Raw genomic sequence first — 24406 nt, 5'->3', positions numbered from 1 at the left:
CACCAATTAAAAATTCACCAATTAAGACTTATTTTACTCATAGATTTTGTTATTATTGGGACACAAACAGCAGAGGGTTATTAAGAGGCAGTGGCTTTCAGAAGTTTACATTATTCTCGTCGGCAGGACAAACTAGGATTTAAATGATACACTGAGGCTGAGACAATAATAAAAGAATAAGCAATTAATTGAAAGTGAAGGCAAGAATATGTTTGTCTGAGGTTATGCACCAAGGAGGCACGGAAGAGAAGGCCCTGTGGCCTGCCAGCCCGTTCTTATTCCCAGGGCGTCAAATACCAAGGCTTTGTCACGGCCGTTGGTGTTCGTTACCACAGCACGAGGCACTCTTTAACATAGGTATGAAACAACCCGTGCGTTCCATTTAGTAGAACGTAAATCCATCCGTGTCAACAGTAAATGCTCAGAGAAAGTGCACCTGGAGTGTGCTGACGTAGTTTAAAGAGTGAAAAAGACACACTAGGTGGGTGGGAGGGGGGAATGATGGGTCCAACTAACAAAGGCTTTCATCCAGGAGACCGCTGTTTGTGTCCTGTAACACTCAGCCATTCGTTCATATCCCGTGTTTGCAAACAAACGTAGTACTTTTAAGTCCAACCATGTAGTTATTTTCTAAACCTAACTATAGTGGTTTTGTTGCCTAAACCTAAATTGCCGCTAAGGGTAACTGTAGTGGTTTTGATGGCAAAACCTAAAGTGACGCCATGTCCTGATTGGAGTATAAGGTTTAAGGAGATCAGACCGGTAGGAAGGGGTGTGCCCATTTACAATTTTGTACTGTAGGTCATCAAAAACACCTTAAAGTCTGATCTGACATTGATAGGAAGCCAATGAAGGGAAGCTAAAACTGGTGTATTATAGGTTTAGTTAGGATTCTAGCTGCAACGTGAACCATTTGAAGACTTTTAGTTCTAGCATGTGTCAGGCCTGACGACAAAACCCTACAATAATCCAGTCTGGATGACACTTTAGGTTCTCTGCATCTGCTTAATCTTCATTTGTACCTGTACCAATTGACAGGACTCTCTGTACAGTGCATGGTGGAGACTCAGATTGTTCAGTATTAAATAAATAACACATTATGAAATAAATAAGCACATTAATCATCAATACAGACAAAATATAAAGCAATGAATTTGTGAAATAATCCAACATTTTTAAAATTCTGCTCATGGGACCACATAAAAAAGAACCATGTAAGACAACGCAAAGATGCAGAAGGATCTGAATTTTAATCAATAAATGTTATTATTTTAAAAAGGACCTATGTTATGCTATTGAGCTTTTTCCCCCATTTCCTTTAGTGTGTTATATAGTTTTTTGTGCATGTGAAAAGTCTGCAAAGTTACAAAGCCCAAAGTCCAGATCATAGGGAGTAACTCTCCCCCACAGAAACACTGCTCCTGAACTGCCTTAAACGCTTTGCTTGAAGTCCCGCCTTTTCTTCCGTAACATGGTGATGTCATTAAGCATCACATTTACATAATACCTGTCTAGCGGCATGTTTAGCACGCCCTCAAACAAGGGACAGGAGCTCAAATAGAACATTTCAGACGAGGTTTTTTTTAACAATAAAGCATGTAAACATGTTCTAGTAGAAACCCCAAATATGTAGTAGTATAAAGTATGCGCCTGAAAATAAGCATAATAGGTCCTCTTTGCACTGCATACCATTTTCTTTTTGACACTTGTGTTATGTAGATGCACTTTTTTTTTTCAGGTGTCAAACATTCAATACCACACAATTGTCTAAATCTCTGTGAGTAACAACCTAGCAGCTTTTCAGCAATGCATTTCAAATGTAATTTATTTAACCAAAAACCACACATTTATCTTGTCGGTACAACATACTGCATCATCTATCCACAGACCCTCAATTTGGATTAGGAAAAAACTCCATACAGGCGACAGTGCTGACCACTGAGCCACTGTGCTGCCCTTAACATTACATACATATAGTGTGTCATTATATACAGAGAGAGAGATGCGTGATGATGAGTGTAAGACCAGTCTTGTCATCACTCTGCGTCCACGGAGGCCGGGCAGGTGGGGACAGTGTCGTTGAAGACAGATGGATTAGCCTGAGAAACACAGAAAAACAAAAGAGTTTTATAACGTTGTTGACAGAATTTAAGATTTTCAGTTGAATGATCCATTATGGATTCTTACAGTGTGTAGGATTTGGCGATTTGGCAAACTTACCAGTTTGTGGGTGGGTTGGCACTCCAGATACCCAAATGTATGTGCACAAGCACTGAAAAGGTGTTTACTGATATGCATTCGCCATCACTCTCTCATTCATGGTGTGAATATAAACACTAGAAAAACATGAATATCAGCTATATATCCTCGAATAAAAAAAACAAACAGTTATTCATTTCCATTTTTAAAAATCCACAGCGAGCCACTCGACAGAGGCTAAAGAGCCACATGTGGCAATGGAGCCGCGAGTTGCTGACCCCTGACCTAACCCTAGAGCGCAGTGGGGGGGAGGTAGTGGGGGGGGGGGGGCTCCAGATCTGAATTTCACCTAGTACACCAAAAGGTCTAGAGCCGGCCCTGACTGACACTTTCTCCACTTCCAGCACAAAGCGACTGGTTTCAGGGCTTCTTAACACCCTGAACTGGTGTAGCTGCATCTCATCTGTCTCATCATAATAAGGCCACATGATGGCAGCATTGATCACCCCTCTCTCTCTCTCTCTCTCTCTCTCTCTCTCTCTCTCAGTGGCACGAGGCAGAACTGTCGCCCGGTGTCACTCATCTGCAGCTCGTTCAGATCGGACTTTTTTTTTTTTCTTCTCTTCTTTTCAGTCGGACTATGAGAGACACCAGGACGCAGCACCGGTGCGCCTGGACCGGAGGAACGGAGGAGAGGAGCCCGGCACAGGTGAGAGCAGCTTCCATGAAAACTTTTGACAAGATAGAAGGAAGAAAGGAAGAAAGGTAGAAGAAGTAATGTTTATGAGAGGGATTTCAATTTGTAGTATGTTACAGAGTCATGTTTTTGCTGTGTCGAGTTCAACTTGAAACACCAGATAATGACAATTTAATTATAGGCTAAGTAAAATTTAAAGAAGTGAAAATGTGCATTGTTTTTCTGGTTGCTTGCTTGCAATATATATTGTTTTACATTTTTCTAATTATCATTGACACAGTTATTCATTGACACTTATGCCAGCAGGTTATTTAAGTGGTGAATCAATCTAGTTTCCATCCCCATCCTCAAATGCAATACACTTCATTTTGGTTGTTTATGATTTTGTAATTATCATTCACTATTTGACTCATTCGTTGGCCCAATTACTTTTTTTTTTTAACAGTTTAATGTATTATAATTTATAATTGAACTACATTTGATGGTCATTATATTTTCCCCCTTAGAGGACACTTACTGCACATCAGTTTTATACTATTAGTCTCTAACTATTAATTATTTTTTCATAATGAGCTGATGTCCCTGATTTCACCACTTGTAGTGCTGCTATTTATTTTATTTAAACCACAAACAAAATTAGGTACAGGTGCCAAGATGTTTATACAGACAGAAATATAGTGTATAGGTATATTCTAAAAAGTTACATTAGCTTTTATGGAGGAAAAACTTAATTAGTCCACATGCAGGAGCAGAGTTTAATGGACTGCAGGCAGATCACTTTGCATTAAGACAGCATTTGTGTTGTATATTTAGTACACATTCAAAGAAAGTTGCCCCCCCAGAATAAGTGCTTAAACTTTATCTGAACATCTGGTCTTATCTCACATGTTTTATGAGAGGTGTGTCCATCTGAGAGTATGGATGGGTAAACATACAGTATGCATGTGATGCAATAGGTTAAAAAAAGACAGTTATGACGGGACAAGAGGAGGAGAGCTCAGGGTCAAGTCAAGTCTATTTTTGTATACTCATGAATTAAATACTTGACAAATGAAAAGTACTTCTCTTTTTAAGAACTTGAGTTCAAAATTAACATTTTTTAAACAGTTGTAAGTGAAATTATAGAGAAAAAAAAAAAAATAAAAATCTGGGAGGATGTCAAGCAGCTTCCAGGTACCAGAGCTGCAACCTCCTCACCACCGTGGAGCCTGGAAGGGACAGGACATGCTGCACAAACACACAAGAAGCAAAACTGAAGCACATCATTCACACTGATAGGAGAATGAAACTAGCACTGACAGAAAGAGAGAGAGAGAGAGACAAGAAAAGAGGCTGAATCTCCTGGATCAAGATCCAACATGTGGATGAGGCACCAACAGCCACGAGAGAGAGAGAGAGAGAGAGAGAGAGAGAAGGTCCCAGGACGGACGATGGTTCGGCACAGAGTAGCCTGAGTAGAAAGAAAGAGAGGCAGAGAGACAGCTGTGCTTGTGGGACACAAACAGCAGAGGGTTATTAAGAGGCAGTGGCTTTCAGAAGTTTACATTATTCTCATCGGCAGGACAAACTAGGATTTAAATGATACATTGAGGCTGAGACAATAATAAAAGAGTAAGCAATTCATTGAATGTGAAGGCAAAAATATGTCTGTGTGATGTCCTTAGGGACGTTATGCACCATGGGGGTATGGAAGAGAAGGCCCTGTGGCCTGCCAGCCTGTTCTTATTCCCAGGGCATCAAATACCGAGGCTTTGTCACGGCCGTTGGCGTTCGTCACCACAGCACAAGGCACTTTTAGCATAGGTCTGAAACAACCCATGCGTTCCATTAAGTATAACGTAAACAGTGTCAACAGTAAATGCTCCGAGAAAGTGCGCCTGAAGTGTGGTGACATTCGTTCATATCCCGTGTTTGCAAACAAAAGTAGTAGTTTTAAGCCCAACCATGTAGTTCTTTTCTAAACCTAACTATAGTGGTTTTGTTGCCTAAACCTAAAGTGACGCCAAGTCGTGATTGGAGTATAAGGTTTAAGGAGATCAGACCGGTAGGAAGGGGTGTGCCCATTTACAATTTTGTACTGTAGGTCATCAAAAACACCTTAAAGTCTGATCTGACATGGATAGGAAGCCAATGAAGGGAAGTTAACACTGGTGTATTATAGGTTTAGTTAGGATTCTAGCCTCAACGTGAACCATTTGAAGACTTTTTAGTTCTAGCATGTGTCAGGCCTGACGACAAAACCCTACAATAATCCAGTCTGGATGACTCTTTAGGTTCTCTGCATCAGCCATGGATATAAAAAAAAGACCAGGGTCATCTGCCCAGTCATTGCTGGGTCAGCTGACCTGTTGAGACTTTCATGGAAATATTAGTAAGAGTTTTATTTCACGTCAACGTCTCAAAAAATGTTTTGCTGGCTGTCTGGACACATGAAAAGGTTTGCTGTTGTTCAATTATCCCAAACACGGCGAACTGATTGCTGACATTTCAGCGCTGCTGACGTGCTGCAATTTTCCTCCGTCCTTGTTACTTTATTACAGTGTAGTTTGTCCATCAGGAACATGAGCCACACACGCTCACCTAATACTGTAGCCACACATACTGTATGCTCATGCACACACACACACACACACACACGCCATCCATCGATGCAAAAGCACTTGAGCAGGGATAGGCGGCTGCTGTGTATTTGGCTGCTTTTCAGCATTGATTGCGCTTTTAATTGACCGTAAACATTGTAATAGCACTGACTGTACTGCTCTGATGCACTGTATATTGTAGTATACGGTATGTGAGCATGTGTTTGTGTTCCAGAGAGATGATGAAAAGTTGCGAGAAGAGCATAATGTCCTAAGTGACAGACAAATAATGCAGTGTTGTAAAGGTGTAGAAACCAGGTGGCAAGTGCAGGAAACCTCTGATGATGTGTTTTCAAGCTTTTTTTTAAACTCCTAACCTTTACCAACCTACGCTAAGCCTGTCTAACACAAATTTACTGAAAACAAAAGTTTGTCAGTCCCAGTGAGGTGTGTACCTTTGTGAGAGCGCAGCTGCATTAAAGGAACAGTGTGCACCATTTAGCTGGACCTATTGGCAGAAATGGAATATAATATTAAAGTTTTTCTTGTTCCCTTTGGATCAATTCTTGAATGAGAATTTTTTTTTTTTTCAAAACAGTAAATTCAAATCTCTGAACAGATTCAAATTTCTCCCATTCATGCAAATTGCACGTGTTTTGGCACATGTGCAAAAGACTAAGTACAATAACCACTTTCACATACTGTATATTGCTGATCAAAACTGATGAGTTGATACTCAGTATGATTTTCATCCTCTTTACAACTTAAATAACTTACTTACTAAACATTCTTTCATCGTTTGCGCCATGACATCGCAAAATGATGAACATAACACGGTGTTACGTACTTTGAGGCGGTACAATTTGTTGTTTTTTGCTTCACTTATTTTTAACACGGATGTCATTTTGTGGCAAATTTTCTGTTTAGTGTATATGACTTCACATGAAAGATCAAAGGGAAATTTTCTGTTTACAGTACATGTAACACATTTCTACACAAATAAATGTACTGTATACATACAATAATGTGCATATCCTTTTTCTATGCACTACAGCAGGCCTTTTGACTTTCAGTAAACTTTGACCTCCGTTGAAATCGGAAACCTAAAAAGCTCAGTGCAGATAAACAACAGCAATCAGCTAGACACAAATTATGTTCTGGTATAATACAGTAAGTACTCAGTGTCAACAAAAAGTAGAACAAAACAGAGATTTGTATATAAGTAACATTTTCGGTCTAAACATTTTGACCAGTACGGCTCACACGATGACAAAACAACTTCTGATTTTGGTGGCACTGGCCAATTTACAGACACAATAACTAGGTTTTGATGCATGAATGAAGTATTTTTGGTGAGTTACTACCTTTTGCAGACATGTAACAGAGTTGTGATGTCCCATCAAACAGTTGTGACACTTACAGTTTAGAGAGTGTTATGACTATTTCGAAAGTATAAGTATAAGTATGTTTTCTTTAGTGTATAATCACCAAAAAATAATAATCATTGTGTCATCGTTAGCTTAGAATGAGCCGTTTATATCTACATAGGGAGTGTGTCCTTTTCACGGAGTCTGCCATGTTGCTCCGTCATGTTTCTACAGTAACCAAGAACAGACAAACCAAACACTGTTCTCATGTTTGCGCATCGGCCACCTTAGTTGTCCTACACGCTTGGCACACGGGAGAAGTCTCAGTTGGTTGCAATCTGCAACCACACCGCCAAATGCGCCAGATCCTACACACTGTACCTTTAAGTTAACCATTAACTAATCAAACGGAAACATTTTGGGAGCAGAGATCATTTTGTGAGATTTCCTCCAGCATGTTGTTTTCATGAAGGATGAGGCGAGTTTGGATGAAATACAGTATGTATTTGGCTAGTGACATGGCAACAGAGGACAGTGGATTTAGGGTCTCATTCACTGATCTCTCTTGAAATATATACAATTTAATTGATGTAATCAAACATAATAAAAATCAAAGTAGCCGAGTGATTAGGGCGCATACCACATGGTCGCAAATGCCCTTAGCAGCGAGTCCCCTGAGTACTCTCTTTCCCCACGTTTCCTGTCTCTCACCACTTTCAATGTGAAATAAAGGCATAAAAAATGCCTGAAAAACAATCTTTAAAAAAGGAAATGGCAGCTCAGCGGGCGACGTGAAGGCGTCGAGTGGGGCGCATACCATATGGCCGCAAATGCCCCACGCAGCGAGTCCCCAGTTTGATTCCCAGCTGGTCGGACCATTTGCTGTCATTCCCCTACTGTCTTTCCACTGTCACTGTCAAATAAAGGCATAAAATGCCCCAAAAATAATCTTCCCACTGTTCTGTTCTGATTGCCTGCAGTTTTTGCTAAAGCATAAAGTATTACATATATTAAGAGATTACTTCTATTTAGTTAGACTGGCGTATGTCCAAGCTGTCGCACGGGATGTAGTGTTTTCAAACAATTCTGATGCAGTTGTGTCATCCAATAGCAATTCCCCATAGGCCATTGTTTAAATCCCCTCTCTGGCTCGCACTGCTTTCCCTTGACATGTCTCCTGTTCTCAGTAAATCTTGTCCAAACCAGCATTAGCTTGCCAACATCTTTTGGCTTTGTCCACAGGTACAACATATTACATGGAGTCCGCACCGTGTAATCCTTTAAACGCACAGCATTGGTCCGATTCAGCATTGACAATAAGAATAAATCCTCATATTGCTCATTGCTCATCTTCCCTTAAATTGTTTCCCAGGGATAAATAGTCCCAAATGGTGTAACCTCTGCAGCATCTGGGACAAAAATAAACAAAAGAGCATTTGTGAAAACAAGCCGTCATGGTGATTTAACCATTATTAGAATATTTATTTCATAAAAAATGTAATCATCTTTGGAGAAAATAAGCACTCCTACCTCATGCAAAAATTGAAAGCCTAAGCAAGATACAATTCCAACTGTAGCTGGCAGCCGTAACCAGACGGACAGCACTGGCCACTTCCCAGGTATGAGCATCTGTAAATGAATCAGGCCGGTGAAACAAACTGGTGTTGACAGACTCAAGTGACTTGCCCCTGGCGAATGAAGGTAAAACAGTATGTTAGTCACAGAAAAAGTGATTTATGGGATCAGCCCTGCATGATCTTTGCGTTTCCCCAGAAACAGTTAACTTCTTGTGCCTGCTATCGCCTGTCCTTATTAGCCGCTCCCTGTAGACATTTAGGAGAGAGCCGCCACCGCCTTCGGGCTAATTTTAGGCCGTCTGTACCAACGCCAACTCATTAGCCTGATTCCCAGCGCTAGCTAGGCCGTATTCATTATCAATGTCACCTCACCCAAAGCAACATATCCATTTTTGGCTCTTGGTTATCAGAGATAAGTTATCGCATAGGCAGTAGTAAATTCAACACGGTGCCGTCAACATTGACATATGCTCTTTGTTTTGGTCCTATTGCGGATACAGTATGGAAGGATAATCACAGTCAGTTTTCCTTTACATTTGTGTCAGTCATCCAGACTCTTCTATACTTTCTGTTCTTCACAGTTTGTTGAAACACAGTCAGTGCTGTTTAAGAGATCAGGGCTCATTTAGGAAGCCATTTGCGGCCGTTTATTATTTTCCGGTATATGAAAAAACAACGTGTGACTGAGTAACTCCACCCACTGAGAAACACACAACTACACCTTCACCTGAACAAGCACTATGTGTACTAGCTAGTGCTCTGTAGGTCTAGATGCAGAGAGGAGGAATGTGGGGTTGTTATAGCAATACTTTTGCAAGCCATAATGTTGTTTAAAGAGGACCTGTTATGCTTTTGTGCTTTTTCCTTTTCCTTAAGTGTGTTATATAGGTTTTGTGCATGTAAAAGGTCTGCAAAGTTAGAAAGCCCAAAGTTACTCTCCCCCCACAGTAACACTGCTCCTGAACTGACTGGAGGGCCTCACTTGAAGTCCCGCCTTTTCTTCCGAAATGTGGTGATGTCACCAAGGAACACATTTGCATAATACCTGCCTACCAATCAGAGCAAGCTGAGGACAGAGCGTGTTTTGCAAATGGAAAAAGCGAGGCATGCCACACTGCCTTTTGGTTGCCCGAGCGTTTTTTGCAGTTTGCTGCATCTTTATAATTTATATATTGTTGCTAGGCAACCACCAAATGAGTGCTAGCATTATCTTAATACAAACCATGAACTGTACGCAACCCAAATAGTTAATAGTACTTTCCCGATATCTCAAGTGCCGCACTAATTTGCCTCCTGCTGTTTTCTGTTCAGATAAAGTCTTAAAGCTCCAGCAAAAGTCACCACGTTGAGAAAAAAAAAAGTAAACGACGCCAGGAGCTTTTCTGCTCTGAGTTGAATTTTTTTGATTTTGTTTTTGCACCTGAAAATAAACATAATAGGTCCTCTTTAATGGCTTTCTTTTTTTGACTGGCATATGACAGCCAGATATTTTTACCTCACTTTTACACTACACAAAGTGATGCAATGTAGTGCTGACAGTATTAGTTGACTTAATTGATTTGTAGAATACCTGTATTGTACCATCTTAGTGAACAGGGGTTTCCCGCTGGACTAATAAAACACAGTGCACTGGTTTCGTCAAGAAGTGAGTAGAAATTTCTGTGATTGAAATTGCGGACAGCCAATGAGTGAAACCTTCGATTTCTCCAAATGGACAAATACTTAATGTTCAATAAGTGTCAGTTGTTCTGCAGACCTTCTGAAGCTGAAACTGTTACTTATCCAAGCTACTTCCTTGTCTCCCCACCACACAGATGTAGCTGTTAGTATGTCTATCTCTTAACACTGCTAGAATTACATTTCAGGCTTGTGTTGGAAATACCTGAATCATTGTTGACCTTCTACATGTTACTGACTAAAGGAAGTAGGTAAAAGTTAGACAGGTGAGGGTTTCTTTTCTGGTGGAACAGGGAAGATTTTTCTTCTTCTTCTTTTTGGCTATATGTACATGAGTTGAATGAGATGGTTTATTGTTGCACATCAATCTCTTCACTGGTGCTGGACAAAGCTTATAGGTAACACTTCTCAGCTAAATGTTATCAATAGTAGAATGTATGTGGAACGAGATTTGTATGTATGGATAGGAGTTTTCTTTGAATACTTGGACTTATGTTGGAAAGGTTAACCAATATACATCTGAGAATGAATTAATGCCATTTTAACCAGTTGTTGCTTTTATTATTTATGTTTGATTTGGCGTCAAATCTTTTTGGGAAGAAGCTTTTTACTGTTATTTGTTTCTTTTTTATTGGTTGGCATATAATTGCTTCCTTGAGCGTATTTTAAGCATGATTTCCCGGCAGCGCGTATGCAGAAAGAGATATTGATGTGGACAGTGGTGCTATGAGAAAGTGGAAAACTGATCAGTCCTAACTAAATCCATGGGGAGGCACACAGTGGCTGATGGCCCCGGGTAGAGGCTTTATTTCCACAGCCTGCCTGTCTTTCGCATTTGTAACTTTTATGTGTGTGTGTGTGTGCTTCATGCACACGTTTGTGTGTCATTCACTTTGTTCCGCAGTCATTCTCCGTATACCCCCATCACCCAGCGAGCTGGCACCCTTATTGTGACGAGCCCGGCACGCTCAATTACCTGCTCACAACCCATTACCCTCACCCACACAGCTTCATTCAGAGGACACGCTCCATCCGCTCACAGTTGCATCTTGCTCCAGCCATGCATGCAGCAGGCTAGAAGTGTGTGGTTTAGTGCGGCCCTGTATGCATGGAAAATCCAGCAGCCTCTTCAAAATGAGGATAAATGAAGTTTTTTTTGAATATTCAGTAATTTTGCAGGTGACATTATTGATATGAGGTCACGTTTGAGGGTTTTTGTTCAACCTTGTTGGAGCGGCAGATTCATTTTGCTGCACAGAAGGTGCACAGACGATTTCTGGAGATAAAATGTTGCTTTTCGTTGTTTATTTGGATCCCTTTAATTAGTTACCTTGGCAACAACTACTATTCCTGGGGTCCATATTAAGAAAATACAGTAATCGTGTTCACACACCGAAAAATATTGTTAATGCTAGAAATGAATTGATGTATTTCAAAATTATGAATATTTTATAATTATGATTTTTTTTAATTATTATTATTATTAATAATAAGAATAAGAATAAGAATAAGAATATTAATAATAACATTACTAATAATAATAATAATAATTTTTTGAGTAATTAGCCAAGTCATTTAATTACTAATTTCAGTGGGTATTATAGAATGAATAATTGATCCCATTTTCAAGTAACTTGCAACACTGGAAGTGGGTTGCTAGCAGGAGCAGTGCAGGCTGTTCTCATAAACCGTTCGTAGCAATACCTACAAAAAAAGTATATATCCAACAAAATCAATTCATATGTAATCCATGTAATTGTGAACCAGGAAGTATAAAGACGGCGCGTAGGGAGGAGGTCGGCATGGATGGGTGGGTCAAAAAAACACCGGACTTAAGCCCAGGAGACCGACATTCGTAATCCTGTGAAACCAGAAGTCAGCGTTGATTTATTTGTCACGTAACTTACGTACTTAAGTTATGACACTTCCGTAGTTATTTTAACCCAAACCACGATCATTTCCTAAACCTAACTAAGTAATTTTGTTGCCTAACCTATACCAAGTCGATCTTTTCCTAAACGTAAGTAAGTCGTTTTGTTGCCTAAACCTAACTAAGTAGTTTTATTTTGAAAAGACTAGAGCAGAAATTGACACATGCGTCACGTGTTGCTGGACATTCGTAGGAAAACGCATGAAACATGAGGAATCACTTTTCGTAAGAAATCATACGAACCATGATGAGGATATGTTGTTAGACATCGCGGCTACACAGACAGAGAAAAGAGCATCATCTATATAAAACCTTAATGAATAGAGAATCCAAAGGCAGAAAACATGAATTTGATTGGCAGGTGACCCCTGGGCATTGCAGTGAAGAAAAAACAACATTAACAAGTGCTGTGCAAGGAAGATGGAGACAAAAAAAACAAGGATCTGAGAGACCACCACTTGAAATTGTTTTTTCCACAGAGTGACATTCAGTACACTCTAAATGCTCTTTCCACTGCAGATTTAACAATTTAATGTGTATTGGTCGCAATTTAGAGTTGAGAGTTTAGTGTTACATGGTTCTACTGAAGAGGCCTTTTCCCTCCCAACCAGAGAGAAGTGTTTGTGTGTTGGTGTGCTGCCTGCTGGTGCTGCTGGTAGTGATGGTGGGAGTTATTTCATGGTTTTGAATGGCGTCCCAAACCAATTGGTTCTTGAGCAAATTTTACACGTTTGTCATTTCTCCAGTTCTAATGTGTTTCCTGCCTGCCTCTTTCAGTTAACATAATATTGTAGAATCAAAACTCCTTGGCTCGGTGTGTCTGTGTGTGTGTGAGAGAGAGACCGGATGGTGTTTTTTGCTTTTGGCTGATCATTGCTGAGTTAAACTGACAGGGGTTCTGCTTTCTGTTTTGCACTCTTTAAGTTACACTGCCGTAAAAATAGTGGCAAAATAAACTCATCATCTTTCCATCAGCTCCAAGTCAATCGAGGTGAAGAGCCTCACTTATAATACAATATGACTTAAATATCAGTTTTAAAAAATGTTTCTGAAGTTTCAAGATCAGATTGTGTTTTCACTAAAGTGTAAAGGGCAGAAGTGGTGACATTTAACGTTAAAGTTATAGTCCTGGTCGATTCAGGACCTTGAGCTTGTGCGGCGTGCATGGATGGCTCTTTAAAGACAAACACAATCCTCAAGCACAAACACACCAGGCTTCTGTGTGAAGTGCCTTTGGAAAAAGAAGCTTGGCGTCCAGCGTTGTTTGCAGGTCTTAACATATGAGTAAACAACACCTCCTAATCATACCGTCCACTGGCAAATGTTTAAAGACGCACTCCAAAAATATTGACAGACCTAAAAGAAAAAGTGAAAGTGACATCATTAAGTGCGAGATTCATTGTAGAAGAGACGGAGGCTGTGTTCAAAATCGCATACAAGCACTATTCTACTACATATGATGTAAAATTAAGTATGTAGTCATTCAAACTGCATAATATGGGGAGTTTGTGTACGCGAGAAATGATGTATAGCCTACTACTTAATAGCAAGAATTTCTGAGTATGAGACATGAGCTTACTGGACATGCCCCAAAATGCATTGCGGCTCTTCAAACTGTCCAATGGCGGACAGCCAGGCAGACGGTTTAAATAATTAACTGTTGGATAAAATAATACGAATGATGGCGAGTGACGTTAATGTAGGAAATGTACTGCAGAAAACATATTTAACACTAAAATATTTAATAATTTTAGAGACCCCGATGAAGACCTCGAGTCAATACACGTTGGTCTGTTTTATTGCCTATATGCTATATAGTGCCTTCATTTTTTCCCCATGGTTGTCTGCACCACTTGAGGACGATTCATCCAGGAAGACTTTCTGGATTCTGTTTCATTTATTAATTTTAATTTGCCTTAAAATAATACTGGAAAACATCACATTTAATGGAAGAGGTAATGTTGATTGGTGATAAACAATTTTCAATGTTCATTCAATAGCTCGGACCGGTTGTTCTGCCCTCATCAAAGAGTCCCCTTCCGTAACTAAACAGACAGATGACTCCACCACCGTTTAGCATTGACAGTATGAGAATGGAGTAAAACTGAAATGAAGAAAGAAAATAGAGGAAACAATGAGTAAGATAAGCCTCATTAATATACATTTCCATCATGCCTATTATATATGCCTCATGAAGCCTATTTGATATATCTGGCTACCCATATAGCTAACTGAAAGCCATTAATGGGTCAGGTTACATGGTGAACAATGAGTAGTGCATAACACATAAAAACTTGGTCTAAACTAGCCATCCACACAAAATATAAACATCGACGCAAATATGGGCATCTTATAAAACCTGCACTTACAGACAATGCTTCTTTAAGAGATTCCAAAAGAAGATGGATGTAGATGCTTTGACTGAACGGTTCCACAATGTGCTTTCTACCCAGGAGTGAAAGGAAAACAAAGATGGTCTACAGGGTTCAAAGGACAAGCAATAAAGCCTGTATATTACAAAAAAGAATCAGCAGAACCTAGTGGCTAAAAATAATTACTGAAAGTTTCTTTTTCTCAGGCCAGAACACTGTTAACATCGTGATCTATACAGTCATACGATACGATACGATACGATACGATACGATACGAGGCGATACGATACGATGCGATGCGATGCGATGCGATGCGATGCGATGCGATGCGATGCGATGCGATGCGATGCGATACGATACTTTAGTGTGAACAGTTTGCTGGTAATGGCATACTTAATAGTACGTTATTATATGCTCTGCAGAACAGGAGTGTCTTGCCTGCACAAACTGCATGAATGCATTGTACTGTACAGTAGGACATGTAGGAATCACCAAATGAAACAAGCGTACAGATTCTGGGAAAGTGGAACCGAGTAAATAACAAAAAAACAAGAATAATCCCTGTGGATTTAGTCAATGTATACTAACGTATTTACCCTTAAAATATATAATACGTTGTATTATTGTCAAATAATCCCATGAAATGACCAAAACCAACACTGTGTTAGTTTGTTTCTTAATTCTCAACAACTTCCCTACCCTTTCTGTGGCACTCAACCCAAAGTCCATCAGGACCCACTGAAGACTTGAATCTTTAAAAATCCGCCACAGTATAATATACTTTAATGTTTTTTTAAAAAGCCTAAATCTCCTAAAACACTTGGGCACTGTAGTTTTTAACAATGTTACTCAAACAAAAGTAAATAGTGCTTTTGTTGGGGACTATTTTCAGTGGCGGATTAATACACATTTGTTGCTCTTGTGAGTATTTACGGCACCAGGATGATGAATTTGGTATTGACTCAACATGAACTACTGTGCCCATGTTAATGGTAATTAAGGAACATGACTCATTGATGTGTTTTAAATTATCTTTGACATCAGTGGAGGTCTATAACACAGAGAAATAAGCTACACTAGGCCTTGGTTACACAGGCAAGAAGGATAAATTCACTTATGGCTTTGGTGTTTTCATGGGGATTTCTGTTAACATTTTATATCATACTTATCCCACGATGCTATTTTCTAATGTATATCAACACTGATCAAGCAGCTGCTTCACAGACATTACACACACTTTTACAGCACAGCCTCAGGTGAGAGTGTTTGCCCCGGCACTAGCTTGTTTAAGAGCCAGCCGTCCTTACTCAAACATTTAAAATTACAAGAGGAGAGTCTGCAGAGCTTGATACCTCTCAGTCTCCTTGGCAACAGGACCAGAGACTCCTCCTCCACATACAAACAAAAATATGTGCATATAAACGCACACACACGCACACACACGCACACACACGCACACACACGGTTCAGCCCTCTCACAATCTGAGGTGTGAGATTATGTGAGAAGTGTTTACTTCCCACCTGACAAGAAAACAAGTGGCTGGAGAGTTAAAGAGCATTTAATTTGCTGCATTTGTTGTGTTAACAGTGAAGCATTGGTCACAACACAAAACTACTGTTTAATCAAATGAGTGCGACTTTCAGAGTTTTTTTTGTTGCATCATAAATGATTTTAGCACACGCTTGTGGACACGATGTCAAGCAGTCAGCACATTGCAAATTATGCTTGTGTCCGTACACCTGCTGGAAAATCAACTGAAATGCAAAGAAATGCACTTTAGTATCTTAAGGACATCTCAGCGTCTTCTCACTGACCTCGTGGTACACCTCTTGAGAGATAGAGGCTGATATGCTGTATATAAAATAGTCCTGACCTGTTGTCACTGAGTGATATGGTAGCCGTTGAAGACAAGGTTAATCTGATTAGGATGTGATAGCATCAGGAGAAAACTACATCTTTCCAGAGGATTTGACACGCACATAAACTTTGTCAGTCAGGTTTTCAGACGTGCATCAGGTAGGCAGTTTGTGCAGCCCAGAAGATCAGGAAGTTTCCCAGATGGCGAGTGAGCATCTTCTAATTACAGCTCACATCAAGATGAGTCAGTCAATCCTCCTACATCGTCTGTCTGCCCGTTTGTTTTTGTTTATCAGTCAATCTCAATCCATCTATCTATCTATCTATCTATCTATCTATCTATCTATCTATATATCTATCTATCTATCTATCTATCTATCTATCTATCTATATATCTATCTATATATCTATATATCTATCTATCTATGTTATAAATAAATATGCTTATTAGACAGCTTTGTCGAATCTGATTGGTCAATCACGGCGTTCTACGGTCTGTTATTTCTTTATAGCAGACGGTTGCTATGTATAACAGACCGTTGCTATGGCCGCAGTTCTGATGTTGGACTCTGGCGGACCATTTTTGTGTCACATTATTGATTTCTTACACTTGTGAAAGTGTTCTACACTGACTTCAGATGCATAGTAGGATGCACGAAAGACACTAGCTTCCTTGTTAAATCAGGAGTGAGACAGGGGTGTGTGATGTCGTCCCTGTTGTTCATTGTAGTTGTGGACTGGGTAATGCGAAAAACCCTAAACAACTCAAACACTGGCATCAGATGGACCCTCTTTTCCAACTTAGAGGACTTAGACTATGCTGACGACCTTGCTCTCCTATCACATCTACCAAGTCACATGCAAGACAAAACATCTAGACTACAGAAGAATGCAAGCATGCTGGGACTTAAGATCAACATCAAGAAAACAGAAGTCATGCCCCTCAACATGAAAGAACCACCTGTCATAAAGCTAAATGGACAACAACTGACATGTACGTCATCTTTCACATACCTCGGAAGCCGGGTAACATCAGATGGTGGAGCTGACCAAGACATTATGGCTAGATTAGGAAAAGCAAGGACAGCATTTCTAAGACTTGGAAACATCTGGAAGTCAACACACATAACTAGAAACACCAAGTTAAAGTTATACAACAGCTGTGTACTATCAGTACTTCTATATGGTGCCGAGTGCTGGAGAATGACTGAAAAAGACATAGGCAAGCTTTCTAGCTTTCACAACACCCGCCTCAGAAAGATCATGAGGATATTCTGGCCTAGAAAGATCACAAACCATGAACTACACCAAACGACAGGGTGCTTGGACATGGAAACAATATTGATAAGAAGAAGATGGAGATGGCTTGGACATGTATTAAGGACACCATCTGATGACATGACAAAAGTGGCATTGCGTTGGACACCGGAGGGAAAACGCAAAAGAGGGAGGCCCAAAACAACCTGGAGGTGAACCATCGAAGGAGAAATGAAGACGAGAGGATACAGCTGGAACAGCATTGAGAAGAAAGCAAACAACAGAGATGAGTGGAGATCATTAGTCCTTGCCCCATGTGCCACTAGGCGCAACAAGGACTAAGTAAGTAAGTAAGAGGGTCATTGTTGTGAAAGAAACCATTTCAGTGCGATGCAAGACCCCTCCGCTTCGCGTCAGGTGCGGCATCGCCGTGTCTGGCTGTTAATGTCTAGTGACGTGGCTCTACGGATGCCAGCGTCGGTCTGTCAGTCGCTTGGTCCACCACTTTTGGTCCACAGCAGGTCAAAGTATTTATTTATTCATTGAAATATCTCAACACCAATTTGATGGATTGGCACTAGGTATGTAAGAGGATGAATCCTAATTTGGTGATTTGGTGGTCACTTTGGTGATTCACTGAGTTTTCCTTGCCGTGCCACCGTGAGGAAATTGTTCCCCACAGGTTGAATTGTAATACAGTAACTTTGTCTTTCCATCTAATGCCATCATGGGGTCAGCATTTTTATTTGTCACCTACAAAACTGACATTCCCATCAGCCTCAGATGTACTTTGTGTTAAATGCTGATTTGCAAATGTTAGTAACATGTGAAACCAATATGATGAAGATAATAAACATTACACCCACCAAACATCAGCATTATTAGCATTGCCATTGCATTGTGAGCAGAATGCTGACATTACCATGTAGCTCAAAGCGCCCCTGTGGCTATAATGTCACAGAGCTGCTCGCATGGCTATAAAGTCTTCTTCTCTTTTCATTTACAGTAATGCCATTCAATCAGCTTCACTGACATGATGCACAATTTAGTTTTACTATATATTTGGAGAGTTTTGATTTTAGTCAATAATATCGACAGTAAGAATGATGATAAAAAACTAATTAGAATAGCGATAAGGACAATAATAACTGTAGGGTGTACAGGACATTAAAAATAGAACTACCTAGTCTCATTCTGCTCTCCAGAGTTCATTCTGTCCTGTTGGATTCTGTATCAGTCCGATGTGAAATGAACACGGTGAGCTGTGAAAACACGCCTCCCTGGATAACACTTTCTCACTCCCGACTCGTCAAATACGGCAGCCGCCCTGGACGCACATCACACAGGAGAGCCGCGGCAACCTGTCAGAGACTCGGCTCCTCACCCTCCTTACTCACTGTCTCTCTATCGTTGAAATTCAGATTAAGCAAATATTTTCTCATCCCCTAGATTCCGATGTGTGAGTAACTGAGTGAGCAACGAGTAGGAGGGTGGGTAGTGTTAGATTTGTTGTCCACTGATGATTTCTGTGTGAGAATAATGCTTGTTACAGTTTCCTATACGGACCATTTAACATGCAAACAGTATTCAGTCATTTTTTCACTGTTCTATTAAACTGGGTGTTCTAATGAGAATGCAAAGCTGAACACCATCCAATCTGTGCACCATTGTTGAGCCAAATTATTCCTCCAGCAACTTGACATTTAATTATATTTACTGTGTGTATAATCAGTTTTGTTTTTTTTGGCCCTAATCATGGATGCGGGTACAGGGTGCAGGTGCTCAAGGGTTAAGGGGCCCCTAAAGGCCTCAGTGTGTGTGGAGTAGTGAAAGTAAGCAGGATTTGATCGACTTTCTCAGGCTCTCTCTGTTCATCGTTAAATGTTGTTCACATAATCATGAACTAGGAAACCCGTGACCCCGAATAGGATAAGTGGTTACAGATAATGGATGGATTTACAAGGAAATATACTATAAATAGCGGTGAACGCGATGTAGGGAGGAGGTCTGGGTGGATGGGTGGATCAAAAAATACCGGACTTTCACCCAGAAGACCAGTGTTCGTGTCCCATGTGAAACCAGAAGTCAACGTTGATTTATTTGTCATGTAAGTTATGTACGTAACGCCACTTCCAGAATTATTTCAACCCAAACTACGATCATTTCCTAAACCTAACTAAGTAGTTTTGTTGTCTAAACCAAAGGAAGTTGTTTCCTGTGAATATGGAAGTTTATTTTGAAAAGACTGTATGCATGTAACGAGTGAAAACTGACACGCGTTGCTGGACATTTGTAGGAAAACGAACAAAAACGGAGGAATAACTTTTTCATAAAATATCATGCGGACGGTTGCATGAGAATATGTTGGGTTTGTTTAAAGTACGATGGACCCTTAAGCCACGGCCCAGTGTCAAGGGACTATTATTAAGATTGGGACATTGGTTCCCAACCTTTCTTGTCTGACGTATGCTATTTAGTGATATTAACGATACAAAACTGCATGGCATTACAAATATGTTTTCATACAAGATAGAGTGATCCTGGAATTGAAGATATTTAGACTTTTGTCTAATTTTTTCCATTTGTGCTACTACCTCTCGGTATGGAGTGCTGAAGCTGGATGTTTCAACCATTTGTAATGACTTTTAACTTTATATTTCAACTTCTCTGCTTGCTTGCCACTCACAAACTCTCCACAGCAGCATGTTGTGTTCAGCTTTTACATCGGACTCAGGTTGGTGTGTGGCGTGTAACACTGGTTTTATCATGACAATAAATACTAAATGTTCAGCGTCACACCAATTTGTAATCCACAAAACACAAATATGTGGATATTTTTTGTTATTATATCAAAGCATAATTTAAATTTTTTCAGATTAGTTGAACTGCTCCACAATCTTTCCATGTCTACCCCCTTTAGGTGCATGCTCCCCCTGTTGGGAATTAAGAAAATCAGAAAAAATCTGTGTGGGTAGGCTACTTCACCACCAAAAATGGTATGTAGAAATGTAAGTAGAAATGGTATGTACGGTATGCTCTCCAGCCAAGCACACTGAGGCTTTGGTATAATCTACCTGTTATCTCTCTGCTCTCCTCAAGGAAGTGGAGCCGTTGATAGAAAACACTGGCGTGAACCTTTCTTGTCACCTCTGTTTTGGTTTCAATTTCACAATCCAAATGAATGACAAGCCAGAACTGGAAAAGCCATTGACTAGATCAGGGGTTTGCAACCTTTTTATCTCTGGGGTCTCACAGACCCGTATTGTAACTGTCTATATTCTGAATTGAGACAAGTCGAAGGCCAAGACTGATAAGATAAGATAAGATAAGATAAGATATTCCTTTATTAGTCCCGCAGTGGGGAAATTTGCAGTGTACAGCAGCAAAGGGGATAGTGCAAAAAACAAGATGCATCAGCTAACACAATACACTGATGTATGCTCACATAAGAACACAAACAGAATCCCCAAAAAATCCCCCCAAAAAAGTGTCAAGATAAAATAAAGTGATGATTTTAGTTAAACTTACATCAAAGCCTTAAGGCCCTGACACGCCAAGCCAACGGTCGGCTTGGTTCGGACAGTTTAGGGCCGTCGTTGAACGTCCGTCAGCCTAGTTTTTTCAGTTTGTCCCGCTCCGTCGGCTCTAGTCTGCCTGTGTCAGAGTTTTTTCAGCTGTTGAATCGGCGGCAGCGCCCGTCGGTGAGAGAAATCACTCTGATTGGTGGTTCAGCTTAAACGAATCAGTGCACGAGAAGAGTAACGGAGGTGAGGAAAGCACGCCAACGAGTAAAGTCAAGAGGAAAAACACAGAAGGCTCTTCTTATTTTTCATCTTCATCTCATTTGATCATTCCAATTAACAGATATTTTCACAGCGACATGACCATCTGGAATGAAGCTAAGTGGTGAGTGAGAGTGGTGTGAGAATGGTCGGCAAACGCCGCTTTGTTTCATGAACGTATCATAACAAAGGATTGTATTTTCGCTGTCCTCGGACCTCCGGTTACCCTTTTTGAATGACAAATACAGACTACCGCGACCTGCTGGTGTGGAGAGTTATTTCATCTCACGCCGCCGCACACGTTACGTGGCAATTGGTCGTCGTATGTAGTCTTTGTGGCGCGTTCGAGTGCAACTTTTTAGCCAAGAAAAATGTGAGGCGACTGAAATGCTGGCCTTCATCGCCGCTAGTTCTTTGATGTCGAGTTGGTGTGTCTGGGTCTTTACAGTCAACGCTGTACCAGAGAATTGAGAATTACTGGACTAGATGACACACAGACGTGTCAAACTGTAATCGGTGATCTGCCTGCAGGAAGAAGTAGTTGTTAACGGGATCGCCGGCTGTCACTCTGTCAAATGATATTGACCCTTCAGTGCGATAAGACTAGACAGCCCATCATAAAAAGGCAGAGATGCAGCAGATGTTGAAATAGGTGCTTAAAGCTGATAAGGCATCTACAAATGTACAGATGAAAGGTTATCTGCTGTTCCTCAAGAACCGATACTTACTGTAAAAGGACTCAGAGCATGACTCCAAACAACCTTTATTTCTCATTTCCTGTCACACTGGTTGATTTTGACAGTTATTGTAAACATAGAGAGAAACTGTATATACTTGTGTCTTGCCTTGGTGTAATACATTTCTGTATATATTTAATAATACATTTAATTTTAGCCGTGCCAGCAGCAAGTCGGTCGGTCCACCACTTGCAGACACAAATATCTCAACAAATATTAGATGGATTGCCATAAAACTTGGTACAGAAATTCTAGTTTCCTAGTGGATTAATTCTAATAACATTGGCGATCCTCTTACTTTTCTTCTAGTGCCACCATGAGGTTGACATTTTTGGATTTTATTGAAAATCTGCAACAACTACTGGAAAAATTTGTATTTGTCCAATACTTTGGTTTATGATCAAATACCTGCAGACGTACTGATAACCCCATCAGCGTCTGTACTTTGTGTATAGTGCTAATTAGCAAACGTTAGCATGCTAACACACGGCAAACATTACAAACAAATAATTAATAAATACATTTGAAAATAAATTAAATTAATTTAAAGAAATGCAAAGACAAATAAATAAATTTAAGTTAATAAAAAATAAAAAATAAATAAAAAGGAAAATTAAGTAGCCGATAAAAATAAATTGAATTGAATCCAATTGAATTGAATAGATAAATAGGGGAATTTTTACAAAGGTAAATAAATAAAAAAGCAAATTAAAACAGAAATATAAATTTATGTCATATTTTATCAATTAATTAATGCCTACATTTATTTGTACAATTATTTTTGGTTCTTTTAATGGCATCTTCATTTATTTATTGAATAATTAATTTTTTTATTTTGGCAGGTTCTGTCCTCCATAAAAAAAAGAACACTTTAAAAAGACATCAGTTATATTAAGAATTTTCACATGCAGCTTTTTAGCCACATGTCACATTATAGAGAAAGCAAAAATGACATAAATGTTTTTTTCTTTTAGGGTTTATTTCTTGAGCGTCCACCGATGTCCTTGGACTTAATTAGAGGGCTGTAATTAGCCAAACCAAAACATTACATAACAAGCTGCACTGAGCTGAATCAGAAGTTATTGATTTCACAGAAATAAAGAAGAAAAGTGAAATAGGGCCCTGGTGGACAATAACCCAGAGTCAATGCTTTAACCTCCCTTATGTGTTGTTGTAAACTAATTGTCCTCTCGTTACCTCAGACTGCTGTTGGTGAAATCAATATGTTTACTTTATTTACCAGGTTAAATAAGGGCAGCAGGGTCAGGCAGACTGTCGTTCAACAGGGACAACCAGGACATGCTGAATCCCTACGAGCCACAGAGGTGCTGTTCAGGGACTGATATCTGACCTTTGACCTCTCTTGACAGAGGAGTGAGAAAGGAGAATTTCCCTTGCGGTGCCCACTAAAGCACGGTCTTATTGTTGCATTACAAAGACAAACTAACATGCTGATGGAATCTGGCAGAGACAGCTGCTGCCTGTTGCAGCCTATTTGTCTTCTAAATATCACACGCTTTCAAGCTGCGGTCCAGTTACTTATTTTAGGTATAAATATCACATTTTTGACAAGATGGACAAACAAGAAAGAAATCCAAGCCGTCTGTACACTCAAGCTGACTACTATTTCCAGAGAAATTACTGCAAGAGCCAGCTCAATTCCATTGTGTGTGTGTGTGTGTGTGTGTGTGTGTGTGTGTGTGTGTGTGTGTGTGTGTGTGTGTGTGTGTGTGTCAACAGGGCCAGAGCATGGGGTGATGAGGACTATCCTCTGCTGACCTCAATGCAGACCACCAGTGATGGCCACAACATCACCTCGACAGTAAGTCATCGATTCAAACTCTGTTACATATATATATATATATATATATATATATATATATATAAAAGCTAAATAAATAACCAAAATAAATCATGAATCCGTTTTGTTAAATTATTTTTAAAACGTGGTTAATTTCAGTATTGTTGCATTCTATTTCATTTTTTTATTTTATTTTTGCAGTTTGTTGGATGACATAATAAACAGAGGACAAGAACAACAACAACAACAACAACAACAGGAAGAACAGCAGGAATTCCTGAGCTCGCTGGAGACAATTGTTCTCACCATCTTTCTCTCCATTATTATCATCATGACGGTGTTTGGCAACCTGCTGGTCATGGTGGCACTCTGCAAGGACAGACATCTAAGGTGAGCCTGTTGTTGTCTTTTTGAAAGGGGACCTGTTATGCTTGTGTGCCTTTTCCCTTTCTTTTAGTGTGTTATATAGTTTTTTGTGCATGTAAAAGGTCTGCAAAGTTACAAATCCCAAAGTCCACGCCAAAGAGAGTTATTCTCCCCCACAGAAACACTGCTCCTGAACTGCCTGAAACG

General features: G+C 39.9%; 1 protein-coding gene across 3 annotated transcripts in view; it reads left to right on the top strand.

Annotated features, from left to right (window-relative positions):
• Nucleotides 1-2777: 2777 nt before the first annotated feature.
• LOC141757915 (5-hydroxytryptamine receptor 4) overlaps nt 2778-24406 on the top strand; it is a 50168-nt gene continuing 28539 nt past the window's right edge. For all 3 annotated transcript variants that reach the window (XM_074618850.1, XM_074618849.1, XM_074618852.1), the window contains exons 1-3: nt 2778-2908; nt 23773-23854; nt 24035-24223. In XM_074618850.1, the coding sequence (XP_074474951.1) occupies nt 23832-23854; nt 24035-24223 (212 nt within the window). In that variant the 5' untranslated portion in view covers nt 2778-2908; nt 23773-23831. The remainder of the gene's footprint in view (nt 2909-23772; nt 23855-24034; nt 24224-24406) is intronic.

Source organism: Sebastes fasciatus, chromosome 19 (assembly GCF_043250625.1).
Source record: "Sebastes fasciatus isolate fSebFas1 chromosome 19, fSebFas1.pri, whole genome shotgun sequence".
Lineage (NCBI taxonomy): Eukaryota > Metazoa > Chordata > Actinopteri > Perciformes > Sebastidae > Sebastes > Sebastes fasciatus.
This window is presented reverse-complemented; position numbering and strand designations above follow the sequence as displayed.